The sequence below is a fragment of the Loxodonta africana genome, chromosome 13, assembly GCF_030014295.1.
Source record: "Loxodonta africana isolate mLoxAfr1 chromosome 13, mLoxAfr1.hap2, whole genome shotgun sequence".
Classification (NCBI taxonomy): domain Eukaryota; kingdom Metazoa; phylum Chordata; class Mammalia; order Proboscidea; family Elephantidae; genus Loxodonta; species Loxodonta africana.
This window is the reverse complement of record NC_087354.1, coordinates 43,667,028-43,686,717: the sequence shown is the minus strand read 5'-3', so window position 1 is coordinate 43,686,717 and position 19,690 is coordinate 43,667,028. Positions and strand designations below refer to the sequence as shown.

At 39.8% G+C, this 19,690-nt stretch overlaps 1 protein-coding gene across 16 annotated transcripts in view; it reads right to left on the bottom strand.

Annotated features, from left to right (window-relative positions):
- MYO9A (myosin IXA) overlaps positions 1-19,690 on the bottom strand; it is a 247,598-nt gene that overhangs the window by 193,040 nt on the left and 34,868 nt on the right. For 15 of the 16 annotated variants that reach the window (XM_023552876.2, XM_064267321.1, XM_023552874.2 and 12 more), the window contains exon 2: positions 15,833-16,742. In XM_023552876.2, the coding sequence (XP_023408644.2) occupies positions 15,833-16,672 (840 nt within the window). In that variant the 5' untranslated portion in view covers positions 16,673-16,742. Of the gene's footprint in view, positions 1-15,832; positions 16,743-18,157; positions 18,297-19,690 lie in introns of those variants that run through there. The other variant, XM_023552878.2, reaches the window with a different exon arrangement.

Sequence of the window (19,690 nt, the reverse complement as noted above, 5' to 3'; positions counted from 1 at the left end):
GCTGACCAGGCAGTGTCTGGCATATTACCAAGGACACAAGTCCATTGCAAACAGGTCAGCATAGTCAGGGCTCCTGGGCAGCCAGTCAGTGAAAGCTCGGTCTCTTATCAGGGATACCACCCCAGTGGTGCTCAGGTGGACAAAAGTGTAACATAGGGTATCGGTCCTTGGAAAATGTGGACATGGAGAGGTGGTCAGTAGCACATAGCAGTGGAAGGCCCAGAAGTGTCCCATGGCACAGTGCTAGACGTCCAGAGTACAGTCAGGAGTCTAAGAGGAGGGGAGAAATAAGGCTCATTTCCTCTTCCAGTCACGAATACGCCCAATACCATAAATTGTGCCTAGAATCCTCCTTGCCAGTCCCTGCATCATCACTCCCCCCTACTGGGTGTAAGGAAAGACATCAGAGTCTATGGTTCTCATTGACAGGCATAAATTCCAGAGGAAATTGCTTAAATTGATAACTGATGGTAGACCAGAGGACAGAGGAGGAGAAAAATGGGAACTGTTCTGAAGACTGGATCAAGGATACTGTTAAACCTCTCTTTTCCATGTAAGCTATTAAAAATATCCCACCCCAGGAAGCAGGGTCAAGGTAACAGAGTAGTCAGATGCTTCCAGGGATACTATTACAACAAAGACCCAAAAAAACAACTGAAACAATTACATTTATGAAAAGTTAGGAGCCCTGAACATCAAAGGCAAAGTTTGGAAAACAGACTGAGAGGCAGCTGTAGGGAGAGACGGTTCAGAAGTGGAGAGGAGTTCCAAGACCTGAATCGCCGGGAACCCTAAGGCACCATTCCATGGAGCAACCTCAGTGGGGCTCCAGACACAGTTTCCTCAGGGAGAGACAGCCAGCCACACAAACTACTCACACCTCCGGAACCAGAGAAGAAAGGTGCTCTCCGCAAAAGCTAAGTACTATTGTATATTTTACCGTGCCCTCAGCCCCCAAGCAAGCTTCAGTAGCTGTTGATTTCCCTGGGCCTGAGATAGGCCCTGCTGAGCACCCAGAGCCATGCTCCTGGCCATGGAGAAGGAATAAATTCACAACTGGGGGAAAAGATAATCTGTCAGCTTCACTAACCTGGGGAGCTCAGAACAGAAGCGGATCCTGTTCAGGCATAAACGGCTCATGGACTTTGATACCTTTCCCCCATGCATGGACCTGTGTGGGCCTGTTTCAGGAGAACAGGCCCTTGTTGGCAGACTACAACTGTTTCAGCTGTGTGATGGAGAAATGGGCATTTGATGTTTGACACGGGTTTGCCTATTAAACAGGGTCCTCGCCTACCCACATCAGGGGCATAAGGACTGGTGGCTCCACCCCCATCACCGAGCCACCCACAATAGAGATCCAAGGAAAATGGCTACCTCTCAGTCCTTACAACCAAAAGCACTGGCAACTCATGATCCATATGCAGAACCCACCCACCTGTGCACTCTAAGGAACAGGGACACGCTTTCCTCACAGACACCCGGGGAACGATTGTCAAGCCCCCTGCCTTGTTCAGAGCATGAACCCCTGCAGCAACCAGATGCCTGTACCTAAACCAACCACCCCTGCCCCTTTAAGACTGCAGGACAGAGCCTGTACCACACACTTGATGACCAACTACCTGGACACCTCAGCTGAATCCTTACAAGAAAAGTAAAAGGACTCCTAGGCTCATATACCTGATGACAGCTCTAGACAGGACGTTAGAGCTTCAGAGGAGAAAATAATCAAGCTAGCTCACTCAAGCAGCCTATTTGAGCATATCAAAATAAAACAAAGCAAGAAGCTACAATACAGTAAGCAAACAAAAAAAACTAATACAATAACTTATAGACGGCTCACTTATAGATGGCTCAGAGACAACAGTCAAGATCAAATTACATAAAGAAGACCATGATTGCTTCAACAAGCTCTCAAAACAAAGAATCAAGGAATCTTCTGGATGAAGGTGCATTCCTGGAATTACCGGACGCAGAATACACAATATTAATATACAGAACTCTTCAAAAGATCAGGCAAATCACAGAACAAGCAAAAGAACACAAAGATAAAGCAGCTGAAATAAAAAAGGTTATTCAAGAACATAATGAAAAATTTAATAAGCTGCAAGAATCCCTAGAGAGACAGCAATCAGAAATTCAGAAGATTAACAATAAAACTACACAATTAGACACCTCAATAGAAAATCAGAGGAGCAGAACCGAGGAAGTGGAAGGCAGAATTAGTGAGACTGAACATAAAACACTTGGCACCAATACACTCAAAGAAAAATCACGGTAAAGAATTTTAAGAAATGAAGAGGGAGGCGGAGCCAAGATGGCGGAATAGACAGACGCTTCCGTCGAGCCCTCTTTATAACAAAGACCAAAATAAACAAGTGAAACAAGTATATTTGTGACAAGCTGGGAGTCCTGAGCATCAAAGGCAAGCTTAGACAACGAACTGAGGGGCAGGGGGAGGAAGAAACCGTTCAGAAGTGGAGAGGAATTACCGGACCTGAATCACAGGGAGCCCTCAGGCACCATTCCCAGAGCGGCGGTGGGGGCAGCGGCAGGCTGGTACTAGCGTCCGGCCGCAGTTTCCTCAGGCAGAAGCAGCCAGGCACACAGCCTGCTCACGCCTCTGGAACCTGATGAGAATGGCACTCCTGGCAAAGGCTAAGTCTTTGCGTATATTTTACCGCACCCCTCCCCACCCCCAAGCCGGCTTCACGGCTGAATCCCTGGGCCTGAGATAGACCCTGATGAGCACCTAGAGCCATCCTCCCAGACTTGGGGAAGGAAAAAATTTGCACCTGGGGAGAAAAGATAATTTGCTAGCTCCATTAATCGGGGGAGCTCAGGACAGAAACGGCTCCTGTCCAGGCATAAACTGTTCGTGGACCTTGAGCACTTTTCCCTTCTGCATGGACCTGTGTGGGCCTATTTCGGGAGAATAGGCCCTTGTTGGTAAACTCCAACCATTTCAGCTATGTGGTGGACAGGTGGGTGTTTGACGTTTGACATTACTTTGCCTATTAAACAAGGCCCTCACCTATCAACAACTGGGACCTACGGACTGGTTGCTCCACTCAGGTCACCCAGCCACCCACAGCAGAGGTCCAAAGATAACTAGTACCTCCCAGTCCTTACAACAAAAACTTTGAGTGCCCATGGTCCCTCTGCAGAACCCACCCACCTGCACGCTCTAGGGAACAGAGACACATTTTCCTCAGAGACACTTGGGGGTCGGTTCTCAGCCCCCTGCCTCGTTCAGAGTGTGACCCCCTGCAGCAATCAGATACCGGTATATACGCCAATCACCCCTGCCCCTCTAAGACACAGCCTATACCACACACTTGATATCAGCTATCTGGACACCTCAGCTGAATTCATACAAGAAAACTGAATGGACTCCTAGACTGATACACCTGATAACAGCTCTAGCCAGCTGAGGACAGGACACCAGAGCTCCAAAGGCGAACATAATCAAGCTAGCTCACTCAAGCAACCCATAGGGGTATACCAAAACAAAACAAAGCAAGTAGCTACGACACAGTAAGCAAGCATAAACTAATACGATAACTTATAGGTGGCTCGGAGACAACAGTCAATATCAAGTCACATAAAGAAACAGACCATGATCACCTCAACAGCCTCTCAAAACAAAGAATCCAGAGATCTTGTAGATGAAAGTGCATTCCTGGAATTACCAGATACAGAATACAAAAGCTTAATATACAGAACCCATCAAGACATCAGGAAGGAAATGAGGCAATACACAGAACAAGCCAAGCAACACACAGATAAAGCAACTGAAGAAATTAGAAAGATTATTCAGGAACATAATGAAAAGTTTAATAAGCTGGAAAAATCTATAGACAGCAATCAGAAATTCAGAAGATTAACAATAAAATTACAGAATTAGATAACTCAGTAGAAAGAGTAGCAGAATTGAACAAGTAGAAGCTAGAATTTCTGAACTTGAAGATAAATCACTTGGCACTAATATATCTGAAGAAAAATCAGATAAAAGAATTTTTAAAAAATGAAGAAACCTTAAGAATCATGTGGGACTCTATCAAGAGAAATAACCTGTGAGTGACTGGAGTACCAGAACAGAGAGGGATAACAGAAAATACAGAGAAAATTGTTGAGGATTTGTTGGCAGAAAACTTTCCTGATATTGTGAAAGATGAAAAGATATCTATCCAAGATACTCATCGAACTCCACATAAGGTAGATTTTAAAATAAAGTCACCAAACACATATTATAATCAAGCTTGCCAAAACCAAAGATAAAGAGACAATTATAAGAGCAGCGAGAGATAAAAGAAAAGTCACCTAAAAAGGAGAGCCAATAAGAATACGCTTGGACTACTTGGCAGAAACCATGCAGGCAAGAAGGCAGTGGGATGACATATTTACAAAATTGAAGGAAAAAAACTGCCTGCCAAGAATCATATATCCAATAAAACTGTCTCTTAAATATGAAGGTGAAATTAAGACATTTCCAGATAAACACAAGTTGAGGAAATTCGTAAAAACCAAACCAAAACTACAAGAAATACTAAAGGGAGATCTTTGGTTAGAAAATCAATAATATCAGGTATTAACCCAAGACTAGAACACTGGGCAGAGCAACCAGAAGTCAACCCAGACAGGGAAATCCAAAAAAACAAAGCAAGATTAAAAAAAAAAAAAAAAAAAGCCCAACGCAGGGTAACGGGGATGTTATTATACAAAAGAAGACAACATTAAAATAATAAAGAGGGACTAAGAAATGGAATCATACACCTTCCATATGGAGAGGAAGATACGGCGATACAAAGAAATAAAAGTTAGTTTTAAATTTAGAAAAATAGGGGTAAATAATAAGGTAACCACGAAGGCGACAAACTATCCTATTCATCAAAATAAAATGCAAGGGAAAAATACAGACTCAGCAGAAACAAAATCAACAACAACAAATATGAGCAAAGGACAATATATAAAGAAAATCTACTCAGCACATAAAATCAAGTGGTAAAAAGAAACTGTCAACACACAAAAAAAGACATCAAAATGACAGCACTAAATTCATACCTATTCCTTAATTACCCTGACTGTAAATGGACTAAATGCACCAATAAAGAGACAGAGAGTGGCAGAATGGATTTAAAAACAAGATCCATCTACATGCTGCCTACAAGAGATATATCTTAGACTTAGAGACACAAACAAAGTAAAACTCAAAGGATGGAAAAAAATTTATCAAGCAAACAACAATCAAAAAAGAGCAGGAGTGGCAATATTAACTTCTGACAAAATAGACTTTAAAGTTAAATCCATCAGAAAGGATAAGGAAGGACACTATATAATGATTAAAGGGACAATACACCGGGAGGATATAACCATATTAAATATTTATGCACCCAATGACAGGGCTGCAAGATACATAAAACAAACTCTATCAGCATTGAAAAGTGAGATAGACAGCTCCACAATAATAGTAGGAGACTTCAACACACCACTTTCAGTAAAGGACGGGACATCCAGAAAGCAGCTCAATAAAGACAAGGAAGATCTAAATGCCACAATCAACCAACTTGATCTCGTAGACATACACAGAACACTCCACCCAACAGCAACCAACTATACTTTCTTTTCTAGTGCACGTGGAACATTCTCTAGAATAGACCACATATTAGGTCATAAGGCAAGCCTTAGCAGAATCCAAAACACTGAAATATTACAAAGCATCTTCTCTGACCATAAGGCCATAAAACTGGAAATCAATAACGGGAAAAGAAATCAAACACTTGGAAACTGAATGATACCCTGCTCAAAAAAGACTGGATTATAGAAGACATTAAGGATGGAATAAAGAAATTCACAGAATCCAATGAGAATGAAAATACTTCCTATCAGAACCTCTGGGACACAGCAAAACCGGTGCTCAGAGGCCAATTTATATCAATAAATGCACACATCCAAAAAGAAGAAAGGGCCGAAATCAAAGAATTATCCCTACAACTTGAACAAATAGAAAGAGAGCAACAAAAGAAACCCACAGGCACCAGAAAAAAAAATAATAATAAAAATTAGAGCTGAACTAAATGAAATAGAAAACAGAGAAATACAATTGAAAGAATTAATAAGACCAAAAGCTGGTTTTTTGAAAAACTCAACAAAATTGATAAACCACTGGCCAAACTGACAAAAGAAAAACAGGAGAGGAAGCAAATAACCTGAATAAGAAATGAACCCCTTTGAGAGGGGCAATATTACAACAGACCCAACTGAAATTAAAAGAATCATATCAGATTACTATGAAAAACAATACTCAAACAAATTTGAAAGCCTAGCAGAAATGGATGAATTCCTAGAAACACACTACCTACCTAAACTAACACAAACAAAGGTCCCAGAAAAAACAGAGGTAGAACAACTAAATAGACCCATAACAAAAGAAGAGATTGAAAAGGTAATCAAAAAACTCCCAACAAAAAAAAGCCCTGGTCCAGACGGCTTCACTGCAGAGTTCTACCAAACTTTCAGAGAAGAGTTAACGCCACTACTACAAAAGGTATTTCAGAGAGTAGAAAAGGACGGAATACTACCAAACTCATTCTATGAAGCCACCATATCCCTGATACCAAAACCAGGTAAAGACACCACAATAAAAGAAAATTACAGACCTATATCCCTCATGAATGTAGATGCAAAAATCCTCAACAAAATTCTAGCCAGTAGAATTCAACAACATATCAAAAAAATAATTCACCATGACCAAGTGGGATTCATACAGGTATGCAGGGATGGTTCAACATTAGAAAAACAATTAATGTAATCTACCACATAAATAAAACAAAAGACAAGAATCACAAGATTTTATCAATTGATGCAGAAAAGGCATTTGACAAAGGTCAACACTCACTCATGATAAAAACTCTCAGCAAAATAGGAATAAAAGGAAAATTTCTCAACATAATAAAGGGCATTGATACAAAGCCAACAGCCAACATCACCGTAAATGGAGAGAGCCTGAAAACATTCCCACTGAGATCAGGAACCAAACAAGGATGCCCTTTATCACCACTCTTATTCAACATGGTGCTGGAAGTCCTAACCAGAGCAATTAGGCTAGATAAAGAAATAAAGGGCATCCAGATTGGCAAGGAAGAAGTAAAAGTATCTCTATTTGCAGATGACATGATCTTATACACAGAAAACCCTAAGGAATCCTCCAGAAAACTACTGAAACTAATAGAAGAGTTCAGCAGAGTATCGGAATACAAGATAAACATACAAAAATCAGCTGGATTCCTCTACACCAACAAAAAGAACATCGAAGAGGAAATCACCAAATCAATGCCATTTACAGTAGCCCCCCAAAAGATAAAATACTTAGGAATAAATCTTACCAGAGATGTAAGAGACTTATACAAAGAAAACTATAGTACACTTCTGCAAGAAACCAAAAGAGACTTACATAAGTGGAAGAACATACTTTCCTCATGGACAGGAAGACTTAACATTACAAAAATGTCTATTCTACCAAAAGCGATCTATACATTTAATGCAATTCTGATCCAAATTCCAATGACATTTTTTAATGAGATGGAGAAACAAATCGCCAACTTCATATAGAAGGGAAAGAGGCCCTGGATAACCAGGCATTACTGAAAAAGAAGAACAAAGTCGGAGGCCTTACTTTACCTGATTTTAGAACCTCTTATACAGCCACAGTAGTCAAAACAGCCTGGTACTGGTATAACAACAGATACATAGACCAATGGAACAGAACTGAGAATCCAGACATAAATCCATCCACATATAAGCAGCTGATGTTCGATAAAGGCCCAAATTCCATTAAATGGTGAAAAGACAGTCTCTTCAACAAATGATGCTAGCATAACTGGATAGCCATCTGCATAAAATGAAACAAGACCCATACCTCACACCATGCACGAAAACTAACTCAAAATGGATCAAAGAACTAAATATAAAATCTGAAACAATAAAGATCATGGAAGAAAAAATTGCAACAGCGCTAGGAGCCCTAATACATGGCATTAACAGTATACAAAACATTACTCACAATGCACAAACACCAGAAGAGAAACTAGATGACTGGGAGCTCCTAAAAATCAAAGGCCTATGCTCATCCAAAGACTTCGCCCAAAGAGTAAAAAGATTACCTACAGACTGGGAAAAAGTTTTTAGCTATGACACTTCCAATCAGCATCTGAGCTCTAAAATCTACATGAAGCTGCAAAAACTCAACTACAAAAAGACAAATAACTCAATTAAAAGGTGAGCAAAGGATATGAACAGGCACTTCACTAAAGATGACGTTCAGGTAGCTAACAGGTAAATCAGGAAATGCTCACGATCATTAGCCATTAAGAGAAATGCAAATCAAAACCACAATGAGATTCCATCTCATTCCAACGAGGCTGGCATTAATCCAAAAACCCCAAAATAATAAATGTTGGAGAGGTTGTGGAGAGACTGGAACACTTATACACTGCTGGTGGGAATGTAAAACGGTACAACCACTTTGGAAAGTGATTTGGTGCTTCCTTAAAAAGCTAGAAATAGAACTACCACATGATCCAACAATCCCAATCACTGGAGTATAACCTAGAGAAATAAGGGCCTTTACACGAACAGATACATGCACACCCATATTCACTGCAGCACTGTTTACAATAGCAAAAAGATGGAAGCAACCAAGGTGCCCATCAATGGATGGATAAATAAATTATGGTACATTCACAAAATGGAATACTACGCATTGATAAAGAACAACGATGAATCTGTGAAACATTTCATAACATGGAGGAATCCGGAAGGCATTATGCTGAGTGAAATTAGTCAGCTGCAAAAGGACAAATATTGTATGAGACCACTATCATAAGAACTCGAAAAATACTTTAAACAGAGAAGAAAATATTCTTTGATGGTTACGAGAATGGGGAGGGAGGGAGGGAAGGAGGGAGGAAGAGGGCTATTTACTAATAGCAGACAAGAACTATTTTAAGTGAAGGGAAAGACAACACACAATACAGGAGAAGTCAGCACAACTGGACTAAACCAAAAGCAAAGAAGTTTCCTGAATAAACTGAACTCTTTGAAGGCCAGCGTAGCAGGGGTGGGGGTGTGGGGACCATAGCTTCAGGGGACATCTAGGTCAATTGGCATAATAACATCTATTAAGAAAACATTCTGCATCTCACTTTGAAGAGTGGTGTCTGGGGTCTTAAACGCTAGCAAGCGGCAATCTAAGATGCATAAATTGGTCTCAATCTACCTGGAGCAAAGGAGAATGACGGATACCAAAGATATAAGGTAATTATGAGCCCGAGAGACAGAAAGGGCCACGTAAGCCAGAGACTACATCAGCCTGAGACCAGAAGAACTAGATGATGCCCGGCTACAACCGATGACTGCCCTGACAGGGAACACAACAGAGAACCCATGAAGGAGCAGGAGAGAAGTGGGATGCAGACCTCAAATTCTCATGAAAAGAACAGACTTAATGGTCTGATTGAGACTAGAAGGATCTCGGAGGTCATGGTCCCCAGACTTTCTGTCAGCCCAAGGCAAGAACCATTCCCAAAGCCAACTCTTCAGACATGGGTTGGACTGGAATATAGCATAGAAAACGATACTAGTGAGGAGTGAGCTTCTTGGGTCAAGTAGACACATGAGACTATGTGGGCAGCTCCTGTCTGGAGGAGAGATAAGAAGGCAGAGAGGGTCAGAAGCTGGCTGAATGGACACAAAAACAGGGTGCAGCGAGAAGGAGTGTGCTGTCTTATTTGGGGAGAGCAACTTGGAGTATATTGCAAAAAATATTCCAAGGTGTATATAAATTTTTGAATGAGAAACTGACTTGATTTGTGGACTTTCACTTAAAGCACAATATAAATTAAAAAAAAAAAAAAATCCCACCTTCTCTCCTTCTCAAAAAGGTCTGAATTTTTCCTTTCCTTACTGAATTGGTAATATGACACTATTTACATAACTGGTGAGGAGCACCTGGCCCTGGTCAGACTCCTGTGGGAATAGCTGGTACAAGGAAGAGGCTTGGCATCTACCCTCAAGCCCTCCCAGCCCAAGAAGAAGCTGTATCTGGCCAGCCAGAGATCGATCTAAGTAAAGGCAAAGAGTTCAGTGCCAGCAAGAATTCAGAAGGCATTGCTACGGGAAGGTCCCAAGGCTGGGGCTCAGGGTGAGCAGAGAGGAAAAGAGTATTCTTGGTCTGAAGATCCTCACAGACAAGCAGGAGCAGTGAGCATGGCTATAGGGATGGAGAGCTGACTGAGCTTAATGGTTCAGGGCAGTGGTGGAATGGGTGGGACAGATCAATTATCTCAAGCAACTGTGGAGTACCAGAAGCCTCAAGAGGAACAGTTGCCAAGACAGGAGGGAACTAGAGACCATCACAAAGTATAAAGATAAAAATGAGCCAGAACTTTCCGCACAATTTTTCTGCAAATCTAAAATTGCTCTAAAAAATAAAGTTTATAAAAGAAACAATTTTTTAAATCCTTCAGTGTAACTCAGTTATGGAATGAATTGTGTCCTCAGAAAACATGTGTTTTAAATGCTAACCTCTGTCTGTAGTTATAATCCCACTTGAAAAAGGATTGTCTCCGCTCTGTTAATGAGATAGGATTAATGTAGGGTGTGTCTCAGTCAATCTCCTTTGAGATATAAAAGAGATTAAACAAGCATAAAAGAAGCACCGACGGGGAAGAGAGATGTTAAGGCACATGAAGACTGCCCAGCAGCAGAAGCTTGGAAGAGACAAGGACTTTCCCCCAGAGTCAACAAAGAGAGAAAGTCTTCCCCTAGAGCCGGTACACTGAATTCGGACTTCCAGTCACCTAACCTGTAAGAAGATAATTTTCTGTTTGTTAAAGCCATCCACTTGTGGTACTTCTGTTAAGCAGCAGTAGATAACTAAGACAGAATTTGGTACCAAGAAGTGGGGGTGCTGCTCTAACAGACACCTAAAACATGGAAGCAATTTTGGATTCAGTAATAGGTAGATGCTAGAAGAGTTCTGAGGTGCCTAACAGTAAAAGCTTAGATTGCCTTGAGGAGACTACAGGTAGACTTAAGGACATCAAAGGCAATTCTGGTGAAGGCTCAGAAGGAAGTGAGGAGAGCTACAGAGAATGTCTCTATCGTCTCAGAGAACACATATGGCACCAGAAAAAGAATGTTGCTAGAAATGTGGACGTTAAACGTGCTCAGGGTGAGGCTTCTAAAGAAAACGACGAACGTGTAATTGGACAAACGGGAAAGGGTGATGCTTTTTATGTAGTGGCAAAGAACTTGTCTGAATTATGTTCAAATGTTTGATGGAAAGTAGAACTTATAAGTGATGCACTTGGATACCTGGCTGAGGAGACTTCTAAGCAAGATCTTAAGAGTCACATGGTTTCTCCCCACCACTTACCGTAAAATGCAGGAGAAAAAAGATAGGCTTAAAATGAACTGTGCAAAACTGAAACAGAACTTAAAAGATTTGGAAAATTTCATTGTACAAACTAAGGATATGTATCCTAGAATGCTCACCAAGGACATGGCTACACAGCTGTTGTTAAAGAGACTAAGCCTGTCACTGATGGATCTAACCAACTATCATACCAGAAAACCCATTAGCTCGACTGAATGCGACAAAGAATGAAAGGAGAGAACGCTATCTGCCTCCTGGAGTTCTACAAGCAGGAAACAGGTCAAAGGAGCTACACCTTTTGTCTTCCAAGAAAAGAAAAGGACCATCCCTGGAGCGGCATGGAAATCAGCAGACCTGCTGGAAGGAACATGGCCTTCTCAGTTTCAGGGTAGGGGCCACGGTCTCTTAGATCTCAAATGGTGGGGCCACAGCCTCCTAGGTTTCAAAGAGTCTGCTGCAAAAGACCTCTTTAAAGCAAAGATGTCACTTTGAAGGCTAAGGTGTGCCTGACCCAAGCCATGGTATTTTCAATTACCTCATATGCATGTAAAACCTGGACAATGAATAACGAAGATCGAAAAAGAATCAATGCCTTTGAATTATGGTGTTGGCAAAGAATATTGAATATACCACAGACTGCCAGAAGAACAAACAAATCTGTCTTGGAAGAAGTACAGCCAGAATGTTCCTTAGAAGCAAGGATGGCAAGACTTTATTTCACATACTTTGAACATATTATCAGGAGGGACCAGTCCCTGAAGAAGGACATCATGCTTGGTAAAACAGAGGGTCAACAAAAGAGAGGAAGACTTTCAATGAGACAGAATGACATTGCAACAAGAGGCTCAAGCATAGCAACAATTGTGAGGATCCTGCAGGAAAAAGCAGTGTTTCACTCTGTTGCACAAAGTGTCACTATAAGTCAGAACCAACACCTAACAACAACATTTTTAACAACTGTATGGCAACAAACGGGATAATCTAGATGAAATGGACAAATTCTTAGAAGCACCCAACCTACCTAAACTGACTCGAGAGGAAACAGAAAGTCCCAAGTGAAGAAATCAAATCAGGGATCCAAAACCTTCCCCAAAAAAAAAAGAGCCCTGGACCAGGCGGCTTCACTGGGGAATTCTACCAAACATTAAGAGAAGAACTGATGCCAATACTATTCAAACTCTTCCAAATGACAGAAAACAAATACTCCCTAATTTATGCTATGAAGCAAATACAACCATGATACCCAAGCTAGACAAAGATACAAAAAAAGAAAACTACAGGCCAATACCTCTTATGAGTACAGATGTAAAAATCCTCAACAAAATACTACTGAACAGAGTCTAACAGCACGTTAAAAGAGTCATACGCCATGACCAAGTGCAATTTATTCAAGGAATGCAAGGAGGGACAGTTCAACATTAGAAAATCAATCAATGTAATATATCACATCAAAGGAAAAGAACAACATAATCATCTCTATGGATGTAAAAAAGCACTTGATAAAATTCAACACCCTTTCTTGATGAAAACCCTAAAGGAGACTGGAATATAAGGGAAATTCCTCACTATGATTCAGGGCATATATAAAAAGCCAACAGCCAATATTGTACTTAATGGAGAAAGACTTAGAACTTTTTTCTTGAAATCAGGAACAAGACAAGGGTGCCCAATCTCACCACTTCTATTCAACAGTGCATTAAAAGTCCTAGCCAAAGCAATAAGACAAGAAAAAGAAATAAAAGGTATCCAGATTGGAAAAGAAGTAAAATTGTCTCTCTTCGCAGATTATATGGTCCTATGTACAGAAAATCCCAAAGAGTCCACGAGAAAACTTCTAAAGCTAATAGAGGAATTTAGCAAAGTTACAAGGTACAAGATCAACAAAGAAAAAACCAGTTGGGTTTCTATACCAGCAATGAGAAATCTGAAAGGGAAGTTAGGTAAACAATTCTATTCACAACAGCATCTAGGGACATGAAGGACTTATACAATGAAAACTATAAAACACTGCTGAAAGAGATAAAAATCAAACCAAAAACCCATTGCCGTTGAATCAATTCTGACTCATAGCAACCCTACAGGACAGAGGAGAACTGCCCCACAGGGTTTCCAAGGAGCAGCAGGTAGATTCGAACTGCCAACCTTTAGGTTGGGAGCCAAGCTCTTAACCACCACACCACCAAGACTCCAAAAGAGATAAAAGAAGACTTAAATAAATGGAAAGATGTTCCATATTCATAGATTGGAAGACTTAATACTGTTGTTAATACTACCCAAAGGCGATCTATAGATTCAACGCAATCTCGATCAAAATCCCAACAGCCTTCTTTACAGAAATAGAAAAACCAATCCTCAACTGTCAAGACGCCCAAATGGCTAAAACGATGCTGAAAGGAAAGAACAAAGTGGGAAGATTCACATTTCCTGATTTTAAAACATACTATACAGCTATAGTAGTAAAAGCCTGGTACTGGTTTAACAATAGACACATAGACCAATGGAATAAAATTCAGAGTCCAAAAATAAACTCATACATCTATGGTCAACTGATTTTTGACAAGGATGCTAATAAGTTCATTTGATAGGGAAAGAAGAGTCTCTTAAATAAATGGTGCTGAGAAAAACTGGATTTTCACACGCAGAAAAATGAAACAGGGTCCATGCCTCACACCACACACAAAAACAAATTCAAAATGAATTAAGGACCTGAATGTACACACTAAAACCATAAAATTCTTAGAAAAATAAGTGGGGACAACACTGTCAGGCTAGCTTTCAACAGTGGATTATCTAATATAATAACAAAAGCACAACAAGCAAAAAACAAAATAAACAAATGGGACTTTATAAAAATTAAAAACCTTTGTTCATTAAAAGGCGTTACCAAAAAAGTGAATAGGCGAACTATCGACCAGGAGAATATCTTCGGACAACCTAATAACATAAAACCTTGACAACTTAACAACAAAATGACAAATAATCCAATCATAAAATGGACAAAGGGCCTGAAGAGACATTTCACCAAGGAGGACATTCAAATGGCCACCAAACACATGAAAAGATGTTCCGCATCACTAGCCTTAGGGGGCAGTGAGTTTATGTCAACTCAGAAAAGGAGGGTAAGAATGACTGCACAGCGCAAAGAATGTAATCAATGTCACTAAATTGTACATGTAGAGACTGTTGAATTGGTGTATGTTTTGCTGGGTATACTCTCAACAATGAAATAAGTAAAATTTAGGGAAATAAATTTTTTTTTAAAGAAGATATATAGACGGCAAATAAGCACATGAAAAGATATTCAACATCATACATCAGTAAGGAAATGTAAATTAAAACCACAATGAGATACCACTGTATACCTAAAATATACCTAGAAACAACTCAAATGTCCATCAGTAGGTGAAAGCATAAACAAACTGAGGTATATCTAAACAATGGAATATTACTCAGCAATAAAAAGAAATTAATTACTGACATATGCAACAATATGGATACATACTACATGATTCCATTTATATAAAATTCTAGAAAATGCAAACTATACTGACAGAAGCAAATCAGTAGTTGCTGTAGATGAGTGGGCTGAGAGCAGTGTGAGAAAGGAATTACTAAGGGACAGGAGTAACTCTGGGATAACAGATGTTCACTATCTTGACTATGGTGGTGGTATATACACGTCAATACTTATCAAACTGTACACTTTAAATGTATGCAGTTTACTGTATCTCAACTATATTTCACACAACCTGTTTGAAAAAAAAAAAAAACTAAGTAATACTGCCTTTTCCTTTCAGGTTTAAAACTAAAACAGTATTCTCTCTTTTCTACATTTCATAGTATTACTTCTAAAAAATTCTACAACTGAACATCTTTTCCCCATATTCTCTACATTTTCAAAAGTGAACCCGTAAGAGTTTCAATGGCAGGCATGGACCTTGAAGTTGCAGAGATGCAAACACACTGGCAAGAGTATTTTCCCCAACCACCTCCTTTCACAGCCCGATTACAGTCCGTCCTACAGACAGAAGTCCTGACCCTGCTTTCTCCCTTCACAGAGAGACATAATTCCAGTCATCTCTTTCTTCTGCATCACTATACCCAATGACACCATTTCAAAAAGAATGACCACTGTCACATTCTTTCTCCCTTCAATCTTTCACACTGCCGTTTTTGTTTTCCCATCTTCCATGATCCTAATGTGAAGCTGTGCATTTATCAAGTTAATTAAATAGAAATACTAGAATTCACAAAGTACAGTTTCCCTTAGTAACTACAAATGATGCCTAAACTTCCAATTAGTTCTATTTCATCTTGTAACATCTATCGAATACCTTTTTAAAAAATATTTTTAAGATATGTTTAGGAGTGATAAAAATATTTCTACACACTTACCTCAAGTACTGGCCCAGCTCCAAGAATAATCTGTTCTACTCCACTGGCAAATCCTTTCTGACTGAGGGCAGTAAGGTGGTGAATAAGAAAGTTTGTGCTTTGAGTCTTCCCGGAACCGCTCTCTCCTGAAATCACAATGCACTGATTCTTTCTGCGTTGAAGCATCGCATGATAAGCTACATCGGCCACAGCATAAATGTGGGGCTCAAGTTTTCCTAATTGGTGGTTATCATACATTTTTACATATTTGGGGTTATAAATAGGAAGAAACTTAAATGGGTTAATAACTATTAGAATACTGCCAACATAGGTATAAATTTTTTCATGTTTAAAGCGATTTCGTAGGTTTTCTAAAAGAGTTTTCTCATTCAAATCAGGTAAGCTACATAAATCATCAAAGTCTTTCTGTTGTGGCTGTGGAAGAAAACCTCGTTCCATCATCCTGCGGCGTTCTTCTGTTACCCGTAGCCATGACTGAAGACTTCCATAATGGATTGATCCATCAAGATTTTTTTCCCTTAAAAGAAAGCGGTAGTCCTCTCCACTTAAGCGATTTTCCAGAGCCATTCGGGGCCACAACATCATTCGCTGAACCGGACAGTCTGTTGGATTGAGTATCCATTCTTCTCCACCAAATTCCTTTACTTCTGCTAGAACATAACATTTTGTTTTGTCAAGATGGAGTCTGTTTATAAGAGAGTCAATCACCTCAGCAGCTGTGGAGTTTCTTCTGGCAGGAATTGGACAGTAGATTGTCCCTTCTGAAATAGTCCCAGGATATATATGTAACGTATGTTCATTATCTTCAAAGCGTCGTCTTCCTCCATCACTTATATTCATATTGGATCCTCTCCCATCAGCATGGATAGTACATGTTCAAGATTGTGCAGATCATTTTCTTGGCAAAAAACTGTAACAAAAAATAATGTGAAACATTTAGAAGTCATTCCATAATTATTGTTTTCTGATGCTCAAGAAAGAAAAGCTTAACAATCATGTTGATTATACTTTTAGAACACGAAATCCAGCTCTTCTCTTAGTATGAAACCAAAAATCAAACCAAAACCAATGCAGTGGATTCGATTCTGACTCATAGTTAACCTATAGGGCAGAGTAGAACTGCCCGATAGGGTTTCAAAAGAGCAAATGGTGGATACAAACTGCCAACCTTTTGGTTTGCAGCCATAGCTCTTAACCACTTGTACAATATAAAAAAAAAAAAAATTGTACAATACAGCGATTTTAAAAACAGTCTCATTGAAACCACATAATTATTGCATTTTATCGTCCAAATCTGGGCACTTCCTAAAATAGAAACTTGCCAAAAAAAAATCCATGTTTTAGTATATTAATTCAGTTATTCCATATATCAAACAGTACAAGATGAATTATCTTATCCTCAACTATTTCTAATGTTTCTAAAGTACCTGGCATTAGAACCAAGTTCTTTCCTTATACTTGAAGACCCTCACTAAAGACTGGAAAAAGGTGGATAGTAATAACTGCACAAATCTAATCACACTGCACCCCAATCTCTTCAGGATAAAGCAAATCAAGAAAGAATGCCATCGATGGAGCATAAATCTTATGAAATTCATTAAAAACATGATGAAATGACATAAACAAAGAAATTAAACTAGATAAAAGTTATAACAAAAAGAACACATGAGAAAGACCTGCTACGGAGATGGACGTAGTTTCAGAAAATTCCAGGGTCTGACTCTCCCCCAGGATGGGTAGGTGAGGTGGTATGTCAGTGACAACAAAGAGATCCTACCCCGGCTTGCTCAACAAAGCTGGCAAAATTATACAACTAGCCTGAGTTGGCACCATTACAAATTTTATTCAATCTCACTTTGACTCTGAATGCTACTGTTCTACCTTTTTATGTATCCTTATTTCATTCCTTACAAGTACTCTTCATATCCTTCCAATCTTCTCAACTCTCACATCTATCAACTTCTAGAAAATTGATTTCAATTTTTATACCTGAGAAAATACTTATTTTCCTTAAATGACTTCACCAACTCAAACTGCATTCCTATTTTCATCTCCTTTTTATTCTTCCATTCCTGTCAACAAAGAAATTACATCCTATGTCCTTTCCAGGACTTATAAAATCCTATTTTTTCTCATCTCCATTACTAACTTGCCTCATCAAAAAAAAAAACACTCTCATGTTATCCATCTTTCCCTTTTACTTATTTCATTCTTTAATTATGTAAAGACGCTGTGCTATGAGAAAAAAAAATACCTTCAGTTACTTTCCTCTCATACTACCACCCAGTTTGTCAAAGTCCTTTAATCAAGAAACTTGTTTCTTACCGTTTCCCTAGATGATCTTTGAAACACAGAGAAAATCATAGAACATATAAAAAGCAGCCATACGTCTGGGGTCTTAAAACACTAGCAAGCAGCCATCTAAGATGTATCAATTGGTCTCAACCCTCCTGGAGCAAAGGAGAATGAAGAACACCAAAGATAGAAGGTAAATATGAGCCCAAGAGACAGAAAGGGCCACATAAACCAGAGACTACATCAACCCTAGGCTGGAAGAACTAGATGGTGCCCAGCTACCACCAATAAGTGCCCTGACAGGGAACACAACAGGGAATCCCTGATGGAGCAGGAGAACAGTGGGATGCTGACCTCAAATTCTTGTAAAAAGACCAGACTTAATGGTCTGACTGAAACTAGAGGGACCCTGGAGGTCATGGTCCCTGGATCCTCTGTTAGCCCAAGACTGGAACAATTCCCAAAGCCAATTCTTCAGATGGGGATTGGGCTGGACTATAAGACAGAAAATGATACTGGTGAGGAGTGAGCTTCTTGGCTCAAGTAGACACATGAGGCTATGTGGGTAGCTCTTGTCTGCAGGGGGAGATGAGAAGGCAGAGGGGAACAGGAGCTGGCTGAATGGACACAGGGAATACAGGGTGGAGAGGAGGAGTTTGCTGTCTCATTAGGGCAGAGCAGCTAGTACACTGCAAGATGTGTATAAGTTTTTATGTGAGAGACTGACTTGATTTGTAAACTTTCACTTAAAGCACAGAAAATAAAAAAGCAGCCATATACCTACCACCCAGATTCAACAAATTTTAAAATTGCTATATTTGCTCCAGATCATTTTATAAAGAAATAAAATATCAGAGACACAGTTAAAGCTCCTTCCCTTGCTCCACAGAGGTAACCACTATCCTGAGGTTGGAAGTACTCCCATGAATGTTTTTATATGCTTATTACATGTGTGGGTCTCCATAAACTATGTTGTTGTTGTTGTTGTTGTTAGGTGCCGTCGAGTCGGCTCCGACTCATAGCAACCCCATGCACAACAGAACGAAACACTGCCCGGTCCTGCGCCATCCTTTACAATCGTTATGCTTGAGCCCATTGTTGCAGCCACTGTGTCAATCCACCTCGTTGAGGGTCTTCCTCTTTTCCTCTGACCCTGTACTTTGTCAAGCATGATGTCCTTCTCCAGAGACTGATCCCACCTGACAACATGTCCAAAGTATGTAAGACGCAGTCTTGCCATCCTTGCTTCTAAGGAGCATTCTGGTTGTACTTCTTATAAGACAGATTTATTCGTTCTTCTGGCACTCCATGGTATATTCAATAGTCTCTGCCAACACCACAATTCAAAGGCATCAATTCTTCTTCAGTCTTCTTTACTCATTATCCAGCTTTCACATGCATATGATGTGACTGAAAATACCATCGCTTGGGTCAGGCGCACCTTAGTCTTCAAGGTGACATCTTTGCTCCTGAACACTTTAAAGAGGTCCATAAATTATACACAGTATTTTTTAAGCTTTAAAAAATGTACCACACTACTTCTCACTTGATCTTAACATTGTC